The sequence below is a fragment of the Carassius carassius genome, chromosome 37 (genome assembly GCF_963082965.1).
Source record: "Carassius carassius chromosome 37, fCarCar2.1, whole genome shotgun sequence".
Taxonomy (NCBI): Eukaryota; Metazoa; Chordata; class Actinopteri; order Cypriniformes; family Cyprinidae; genus Carassius; species Carassius carassius.
The window spans coordinates 19,949,034-19,959,239 of record NC_081791.1 but is presented as its reverse complement, the minus strand read 5'-3'; the positions used below and the strand labels follow the sequence as shown (position 1 = coordinate 19,959,239).

The following is a 10,206-nucleotide window of genomic DNA, read 5'->3' as shown; positions in this document are numbered from 1 at the left end:
CAGAATCTATGAAAAGCACCTGTTTGTTATTGTTAAAAATGTATCATGTTCATTTAGAGTTCATGATGGACATTTGGCAACCATGAGTCTAAAATTAACATCTGAGCATTTATTTTGTGATAACATGCTATCAAGTTAATGAGGGAATTCTGAGTTGTAGCCTCACAAGACAATACATTCAGCAATGTTTAGTACATCAATTGTCATTATTATGATGTCTGATTGTCAACAGGGTTATGACTTTGTGAATATACAATCAGATGCAACTTTGTAAGGAAAGAAATTATCCAGAGAGTGAATACATTTGAAAGTATGGACTGTGTAAAGAGTCCTGTTGTCTGAATTGTAAGTTGTACAAAGTGCAGAGCAGCTGAGTATAAGAAGCAGACAGTCTGATACAATGACTTTCCTGTTAAAAGCTTATTAGTTGTGTTATCTTGTGCTGCTACTGCAGTAATGTATTTTTCGTGTCAGTTTAAATGAACTCTGCAGTTGTGCTTTTTTTTAAGTGTCCTTCCGTGATCTAAATAACATTGAATGGACATTAAAGAAAGAGTTGACCTAAAAATGAAAAATCTGTCAACGTTAGCTCACTCTTTACGTTTTTTTTTCCCCAAATACTTTCGCTCTTCTGTGGAACACAAAAAGTTAATAAAAATATATATATATCCTTTTCATTCCTTTCCAAATAATAGAAGTAAAAGGGGGCTGGGGCTGTCCTGAAATGCTCCAAAATGACAAAAAATGCAACAAAAGTGGACTTTATTTCAAGTCTTCTGAATAAACTTTGGTCACAGAAAGCTGAGCTGGTAACTAATGATGATAATCTTTACTTTTCCCCTTCCCTCCTTTTTTTGTGTTTTTTCTCATTTTGTAGCTTGAAAGCCCTTTTCCCTCCCTACTCACTCTCATTATATAGAAAAGAGTTGTCAGAATATTCATTTTAAAATATGTTTAAAAAATGGCAGTTAAGTATGCTATATGCTATTATATTATTATATTACTATTTTTAGTTAGCTTGATTTGAAATTTTTAGTTATTTATGTGAATTTATAATTTGTTATATACATTTCTATACGACATTTCTATATTTTATTTAGTTTAAATCATTTTAGGACCACTGCTGTTGTCAAGAAATGTTTAGTTCATTGTTTGCAAATTGCTTTAATGTATAAAAATAAAGAAAAAATAAAAACATATTAGGACTTCAACATAAATCTATTTCTGTTAGTTGCCAATCATCTAATATTTATATTTGTTTATTTCAATGACTTTTTTTAATAGTCGTTTTTTAGATTACAACAGTAATTTTCTGTTCCACAAAAGAAAGAAACAGTATAAATGAGCAAGTTACAGAACTTCCATTATCGGGTGAACTGTCCCTTTAAATTCTTTCAATCGGGGCTGTCAGTTTGTACATTCTCAGTGCAGGGATCATCAGTAGCAAAATTTGATGAAGCAAACTGCGGAAGTAGGCCTTGTGCTCTGAAAGGGTTAAAGGCACTCTCCTGTCACATAATATCAACAAAAAATTCACAAGGATTGCCCATAGCATGTTGAAATGACTGCCGACTAGCGGTGAGTTCCGGGGGGACGTTTCCTAGCTCCCGGATGGGGGGAGCCCCAGGTGGGCTGTTGCTTGCTGTCGCTTTGGGTGCGAGGTGAGCGAGGCAGTACGGAGGGGGCAGACCCGGCGGGCCGTACGAAGAACCGTGACTTCTCTCACTGTGGGCACAGGATGACAGATGACTGGGCTGAATGAAAGAAGCATGGCTGTAGATGAAGTTGTGGCTTTGCTGCGAGATGCTGTGACACTGGCCGTGGCTGTACCCAGAGTGAGTGTAGCTGTAGCTGGAGTGGGCCTGACTGGCAGAGCGGCTGTGGCTTTGTTGACTCAGCTGACTGGATGCTCTCTCACCCCTCCTTACTACCCACGCTCCCATTTCTGATTCACTGCCCCCACAGCATGGTGTCTTATGGTCCTTCTCTCGAGGGGAGGGTCTGCGGCCTTTTCCAGCACTGGGGTTGGAGCCACTGCTTCTGCTGCCTGTGGTAAGAGATAAACGTATTTGGACAAAAGTAGAATTATTTTCCCTCACAAAACCAGACTTGACAAGCAATGACTTAAGCAATAACCAAGACTTTTGTTAGTTTTGATTGCTTTTATTGTCCTCAGTTGTAAGTCACTTTTTAAAAGCCTCTACTAAATGACTAAATGTAAATGTAAATGCAATGACAGCCATTCTTTCCATTTTACCCACATTTTGAATTACAGCTGTGACAAGCACATCTTCATTTGGTTAGTTGCTTGATTTGTAGTTCTGCAGCTTCAACCCACGCAAAATCCCATCAAAACCCAGCTTATGGGTCTGAGGTCAAATGAGTACCTTTAAAGTGATCAAAAATGACAGTAGAATGACTTTTACTTTGTTTTAAATAAATCTTATTTTTATGAACTTTAAAAAAAAATGTATGTATCAAGGTTGGCAGCAGAACTGTTTTCACCTTTGATAAGAAGAAGAAATTAGTGCTGTCAAACGATTAATCGTGATTAATCGCATCTAAAATAAAAGTTTGATTACATAATATATGTGTGTGTACTGGATATATTTATTATGTATATTTAGATACACGCATGCATGTTTATATTTTATAAAAAAATATATATTTATATATTAAACATTAATATTAATATATTAATATACACATAATAAATATACCCAGTACACACATATGTAAACAAAAACCTTTATTTTGGATACGATTAATTCCATTAAATCGTTTCACAGCACTAGAAGAAATGTTACGTGAGCAACAAATCAGCATATTAGAAAGATTTCTGATGGATCATGTGACACTAAAGACTGGATTAATAGCAAAAAATTCAACTTTGTCGTCACGGGAATAAATTAAATTTCTAAATATATTAAAAAGAAAAAACAATTCATTTTAATTGTGATATTTCATACTATTTTTACAGTGTTTTTGATCGAAAAATTGCAGCCTCGGTGAGCGTAAGAGACTTTTCAAAAATGTTGAAAAATCTTAACCAAACTATACCTTTAGAACAGTAATGTATATTAAACATCAAATATATAAAAGGGCAGAATGATTGTGGAAGCTGACAAAGATCTAACAAATCCCTCATGTTGTGCAGCAACGTTTTTGTTCTCTACTGAAACGGTCTCATTAAAATAAAATGCAAAAATGTCCAAAATATTATCATATATTCAGTATGTAATACTAGAAACAACCAAAAAGTAAAAAAAAAAGCTGTCTGGAGAAGCATATGGAAGGTCCATGTTTAGTTTTACGCTCTTCACCTGTGCTCTGATTGGCTGTAATGTCGCACCTGGTCAGGACACGGTGTGGAGGCCAGCAATAACATGAGGGTAATTAACATCAATACATCAACAGAAACAATATGGTACAAATATGAACATTTTGTGGTGGTTATGCGTTTTAACCAACGTCAGCATTGAGAGTAGGTCAAAATGGCATGGATGTCCTACATTTTTGTGATAATACAGTTCTTGGGAATGGAATTAGCTTCAACTCACATCATACAGTATCATGGAAATATTCACTTTAACTTTTCCAAGTTGATTCGGATTGGCAAAAAAGGTGTAGGTGTATTGCATAACAACTTTTCAAAGGATGAGAATCAGTTAGATTCTCATGCACTATGACAGTAAAACTCCACATTCCCACACAAGAAACACAAACAAGCAACACAGCTGGGGAGTCACAATGGCAACCCCAATGATTCATATGCCATATGATGACAAACCACTGGAATAACAAGATGTCAAGGAGAAAAGGTGGGGAGGGAGGACGTTTAAATGAGAGTGCTGATCTTACCGGATACCCCGTGAATAGAAGAAAATTCCATCAGTCTATAGACGGCCAGCAAAAACAGAGGGAATATCAGAATTACCACATGTTGCCAAACCAGATCTTCCATCTCACACTCCCACACCGAATATAACAACAAGCTCTTCAAAAAAAAAAAACGCTGCACCCCAGTTTCTGTGATGCCACCATATGTTATGCTCCCAGAAGCGACCAAACTTGAGTATGTTGGATCGGTGTTCAAAAGTAATTACGATAAATGACCTTTGCATTATTACTGATTCACAATCCCAACTCTGTACCAACTCACCATGCACATTTATGCAAAGGGTGGCACAAGCAGTGTAAGTGAAAGTCTGGAAATACCACATATATGGAATATCCATGTGAATACAGCAACAATGATGATGCTCTGGAAATGGAATGATTGTAAAGAAAATAGTTGGGATTCGAGATCTTTATTTAATCTTACTGTTAAACTGATTTAATTTTTTTTTATTCAATAAATAAAGTCAAAAAATAAATTTAATTTAAAGTATCATTGTAACACTCAATAAATGAAACCATGATAAGGATAAAAAATGTATTCTCACATATATAAACATATTGTAATATATAAAAAAAGTATAAAAAAAAATAAAGGGAACACTTAAACAACACAATGTAACTCCAAGTCAATCACACTTCTGTGAAATCAAACTGCCCGCATAGGAAGCAACACTGATTGACAATCAATTTCACATGCTGTTGTGAAAATGGAATAGACAACAGGTGGGGCAATTAGCAAAACACCCCCAATAAAACAGTGGTTCTGCAGGTGGTGACCACAGACCACTTCTCTCCTCTTCCTATGCTTTCTGGCTGAAGTTTTGGTCACTTTTGAATGCTGGGGGTGCTTTCACTATAGTGGTAGCATAAGACGGCGTCTACAACCCACACAAGTGGCTCAGGTAGTACAGCTCATCCAGGATGGCACATCAATGTGAGCTGTGGCAAGAAGGTTTGCTGTGTCTGTCGGTGTAGTGTCCAGAGCATGGAGGCGCTACCAGGAGACAGGCCAGTACATCAGGAGCCGTGGAGGAGGCTGCAGGAGGGCAACAACAGAGCAGCAGGACCGCTACCTCCGCCTTGGTGCAAGGAGGAACAGGAGGAGCACTGCCAGAGGCCTGCAAAATTAACTCCAGCTGGCCACAAATGTGCATGTGTCTGCTCAAACGGTCAGAAACAGACTCCATGAGGGTGGTATTAGGGCCGACGTCCACAGGTGGGGGTTGTGCTTACAGTCCAACACCGGGCATGACGTTTGGCATTTGCCAGAGAACACCAAGATTGGCATATTCGCCACTGGTGCCTTGTGCTCTTCACAGATGGTTTGGCAGTGGGTCAGTAATGGTGTGGGGTGGCATTTCTTTGGAGGGCCGCACAGCCCTCCATGTGCTCGCTAGAGGTAGCCTGACTGCCATTAGGTACCGAGATGAGATCCTCAGACCCCTTGTGAGACCATATGCCGGTGCGGTTGGCCCTGGGTTGCTCCTAATGCTAGACCTCATGTGGCTGGAGTGTGTCAGCAGTTCCTGCAAGATGAAGGCATTGATGCTATGGACTGGCCCACCCGTTCCCCAGACCTGAATCCAATTGAGCACATCTGGGACATCATGTTTCGCTCCATCCACCAACGCCACGTTGCACCACAGACTGTCCAGGAGTTGGTGGATGCTTTAGTCCAGGTCTGGGAGGAGATCCCTCAGGAGATCATCCGCCACCTCATCAGGAGCATGCCCAGGCATTGTAGGGAGGACATACAGGCACGTGGAGACCACACACACTACTGAGCCTCATTTTGAGTGTGACTCCAAATCCAGACCGCCATGGGTTAATAAATTTGATTTTCATTGATCATTTTTGTGTTATTTTGTTGTCAGCGCATTCAACTATGTAAAGAACAAAGTATTTAATAAGACTATTTCATTCATTCAGATCTAGGATGTGTTGCTAAAGTGTTCCCTTTAATTTTTTGAGCAGTGTATAATGCTGTTTGGTTACATATAGTCAGGTTTCAATATTGAAGTCTGTCCTTTAACTCATAATATGTCTAGTACCTTGAATTAAATTACACATCAATTATAATCATTCACATTATAGATCATTTTCATGATGATTTCATCACTTTCATGCTCTTGTTTACTTCTAGTTTAACTGTATCTGACTAATTACTATGCATTTGATTAACATGAGTATCAACTGCTAATATGTCAAAATAGTTGATTTTTAAAACTTAATTTTTAAATACTTTCTGAATGAATAGACAAACAGTAAAGTGGTCTAATCATGCAAATATGTGCACATGATTTACTAGCCTTGTGTCAATGATGTCATTCTGTCTGGGTGCAGTGTTCATTCAGGTACTGAAAGCAAAACTCAGTCTGCATGAATATATTGTAGTATTGTACCTAATCGTCCTACATGCAGATGTACAACAAACCCACTGATGGTTTCCATTTTACTGTAGTAAATTCCATTGCAGTTACTAACGTAATAGTAACTAACGTAATAGTGTAATGATGTTACTTAACATCAGTAGGCACACCTGAAACCGAAAGAAAAAGCCTCACAGGAAGCTCACGGGATTGTGCGTGGAAACAAAATGTGGGAAGGGGTTTTCCCTTTTATCCACCAGTGCATCATTTATTGTCTTACATACAAACAACACCCACCTTCGCTCTGTTGGCTGCCTCCACTGCCACTGTGAAAACTGTGGCAAGGGTCTGAGTATCCAGGAGGGAAGCCCGGTGGAGGAGTGGGGTAACCTGGGTAAGGGTAGGGCTGACTGCCCAGGGGCCAGGGGTTGGTTCCTGGCGGAGGAAGAGGAGCGAGACCATCATGATCAGAGCCCCCACCACTAGATCCCTCGTTCAGATTGAGAGAAGCCATATCTGCAAACAGAAGAATTTCAATATCATTACAATTATCTATATTTCACGTAGTTGTAGTATTATTAATGACGGTTTATGACTCTAAGAACCAAATCTTTGACTTTAACCTTTAAGCCAGATCTTATATTAATGTATTAAAGGTACACTATTGTTAAAGGGGTCATATGATGCGATTTCAATTTTTCCTTTCTCTTTGGAGTGTAACAAGCTCTTGTTGCATAAAGAAGATCTGTAAAGTGCAAAGCCACGCCTTCCTAGCGTGACATCATTGTCAGCAGCGGCAATCCACCTGTCACTCAAGTGGCCACACCCTTAATTATGCAGAACTATAAGGCTTAAACGGATGAGTTATAAAAAAAATTCACCCCCTCACATTTGTCATGAAGGGCAAAAATATCTATATAGACCAAAATAATTTTTTGAACCAGGCTGTAAACATGTTTTTTTCTGCTGTAAAGTTGGGCATTTTAACATGGGAAATCTATGGGATTGACTCCCTTTTGGAGCCAGCCTCAAGCGGCCAGTCGATGAATTACAGGTTTAGTCACTTCCTTTTTGGCTTCACGAGAGAGAGCAGGAGGTTGGTGCTCGCTTCCCACCCGTGAACTCGTACTAGACCGATGTACTCCCAGTTCCGAGCTCTGACGTCACATAGCACCTACAGATAATATTGCCTACGGATGCGGTGATTATTCAAGTGGTAGATGTTGAAAAATAGATTTTAGGACAATATAACGTTGCAATAAAATAAATAATCAAGCTACAGTTCCTTACTCTCAGGAAGTTTAGCGTGACTTGGCCTGGAACACTACGAAGTCGTGAGTCGTGGTTTGAAGTTGTGACTTACGGGCTCAAAACCTGCTGGAAAGCAGCATGAGTCTGGTGCTGCTGGCCTGGGAGACGGCATTAAAGTATGTTAAGGGGCGTAACATTTCCTGTCACAGGCTTGAGGAATTCGGCCAATCACAATGCACTGGATAGCTGGCCAATCAGAGCACAACTTGCCTTTTTTCAGAGCGATGAGCCTTGTAAAATCGAAAGCGCTTTAGAAGGCGGGCATAGAGGAGAAACAATAATCTACATTATATGAAATTATTTTATTTTTTTTACCTTAACTGCATTACACAAAATAATGTTCTTTTTAGCAGCACCATATGACCCCTTCAAAGGAATAGTTCACTTTCAGAATGAAAATTCTGTGACCATTTACTCACCCCCAACTTGTTCCAGATCTGTATGAGTTTCTTTCTTCTGTTGAACACAAAAGAAGATATTTTGAAAAATGTTGGGATCCAAACAATTGTTGAGCACCATTGACTTCCATAGTATTTTTTTCCCCTAAATTGGAAGTCAATGGTGCTCAACAACTGTTTGGATCCCAACATTTTTCAAAATATCTTCTTTTGTGTTCAACAGAAGAAAGAAACTCAACAATTTGGGGGTGAGTAAATGGTGACAGAATTGTCATTCTGAAAGTAAACTATTCTTAATAAATTTGTGGGGTTGGTCATTTCTTTTTTCTTTTTGACAGAAATTATTCAGCAAAGATACATTAAATAGATCAAAAGTGAGATTAAAGACATAATCACAGTTTTTAATGCTGATAATAATCAGAAATGTTTCTTAAGCACAAAATCATCATATTAGAATGATTTCTAAAGAATCATGCAACACTAAAAACTGGAGTAATGGCTGCTGAAAATTCAGCTTTGCCATCACATGAATAAATTACATTTTAAATTCTAAGAATATTTCACAATATTACTATATTTTTGATTAATAAATGTAATATATTGGTGATATAAAAGTTAATAAGAGGATCTTTATCAACTCAAGTGTGTGTTGACTGTACTTTGGCACAGGTCTCCAAAGGTGTAGTAGCACTGCTCTGAGAAGGTGATTTTATTGACTGTGTGTCTCAGGTAGCCATGTTTCAACAAACTGCTGGCATATTTTCTAGCATCCCGCCGGTCCTTGAAGCCCTCGACCCGTGAGAACAACCAGTCGACAACATCAGCCCCTGGAACAGAGATTGAGCAATGAGAAAAATAACACTGATTACACTGATTATACCAAAAACTAGATGCTTGCAATAAACAAGGCACAAGGAAAGTACCTCCCACCCAACAAATTCAAACCTCAGCAAAGAAAGGCACAAACCGATGACAGCGTTGGCTATAGTGATCTTTAACCACATTCGGTCTCTTATCTCCAGGCCTGAATCTGGTAGCTGCATAACCTTTACTAAAGTTGCCATGTCTGTCTTTGACACTGAAAGGGGGACGTCATCAAACTCTGTGAAATAAGAGAGAAATGACAGTGTTGAGCATCATAAATCTGCCATTCTATTAACAGATGGTCTCTAGGACAGTGACTTTAATCATACCATAATGGGGGTATGGCCCAGAAAGTGCAGTAGTGTGTGAGATCCAGGCAGCAGGGTCAATGGGTCTCACCGGCTCAGCTGAGGACAGACGGATTGCAGAATTTAAGTACAATTCAATAAAACTGATCCAAAAAATGAAGTGGATGAATGCAGCATGGGGCTTCATGTCTGTAATTTAGCTGCAATAATGACAGGCGGCAGGTACCTCTAGGGATGGTGAAGTAGCTTCTAGGAGAGGGGTCCCAACATTTTGCCACGGTTAGGCCTATTGGCCTGTAGAGGACAAATGGAACAAGAAACCATGTTAAAGAGATCATTCAGATTCACTGAAAATGTATCAATATAGAGGTGTAACATCCAATCTCACCCAGGTTTGGAGACAATCTCCCGCAGAATCCTGACAGCATCATCATTACTCATGTTCTCAAAGTTCACATCATTGACCTGAGAAAATTATATTTCCATGAAACATTCAATTATTTGATGCGTTACATTTTACTTGAAAATTGCTGAAAGTTCTCAATAATAGTCCCTATGTGTTTAAATGGAACTATTGTCAGGGCTCTAGAGTGCGACCAAATTTCTCAATGATGCGACAAATTTTTTTTTGACGTCGTACCGGTGCGACCAGCTGTTCGAGGGGGAAAAAAAAGTCTCTGCGACTCTGAAAGTCTCCCTGTGGTTCAACAACAGACATAAGATGCCCTTCATTTCAGCCCTTTTTTTTTTTTACCCCCCTCGAGCCGGGCTTTGATATATATATATTTTCATATTTGAGGAAGGACAATACACCTAAAAATATATATATTTTTTTTTTTTTATTATTATTTACTGACTTTAAATAGTAAAAAAAAAATTCTTAATTATGAATAAAATAATACATTAAATAGATACAATAACCAATAATAAAATGATTATAAATAAATAAAAAAATAGTCAAAAATTACTACAAAACTCTTATGAGTTATTTTCTTCTATGGAACATAAAAGCTGAATGAAGAGAATCCTGGCCACTGTTTTCAATAAAAAGAAGGT

At 38.4% G+C, this 10,206-nt stretch overlaps 1 protein-coding gene across 2 annotated transcripts in view; it reads right to left on the bottom strand.

Moving 5' to 3' along the window:
- Positions 1 to 1,301: 1,301 nt before the first annotated feature.
- The window catches only part of LOC132118314 (segment polarity protein dishevelled homolog DVL-1-like), a 35,442-nt gene continuing 26,537 nt past the window's right edge, over positions 1,302 to 10,206 (bottom strand). For both annotated transcript variants that reach the window (XM_059528075.1, XM_059528074.1), the window contains exons 9-15: positions 9,539 to 9,615; positions 9,377 to 9,444; positions 9,172 to 9,249; positions 8,946 to 9,080; positions 8,638 to 8,805; positions 6,567 to 6,785; positions 1,302 to 2,047 (exon numbers count right to left, since the gene is read on the bottom strand). In XM_059528075.1, the coding sequence (XP_059384058.1) occupies positions 1,512 to 2,047; positions 6,567 to 6,785; positions 8,638 to 8,805; positions 8,946 to 9,080; positions 9,172 to 9,249; positions 9,377 to 9,444; positions 9,539 to 9,615 (1,281 nt within the window). In that variant the 3' untranslated portion in view covers positions 1,302 to 1,511. The remainder of the gene's footprint in view (positions 2,048 to 6,566; positions 6,786 to 8,637; positions 8,806 to 8,945; positions 9,081 to 9,171; positions 9,250 to 9,376; positions 9,445 to 9,538; positions 9,616 to 10,206) is intronic.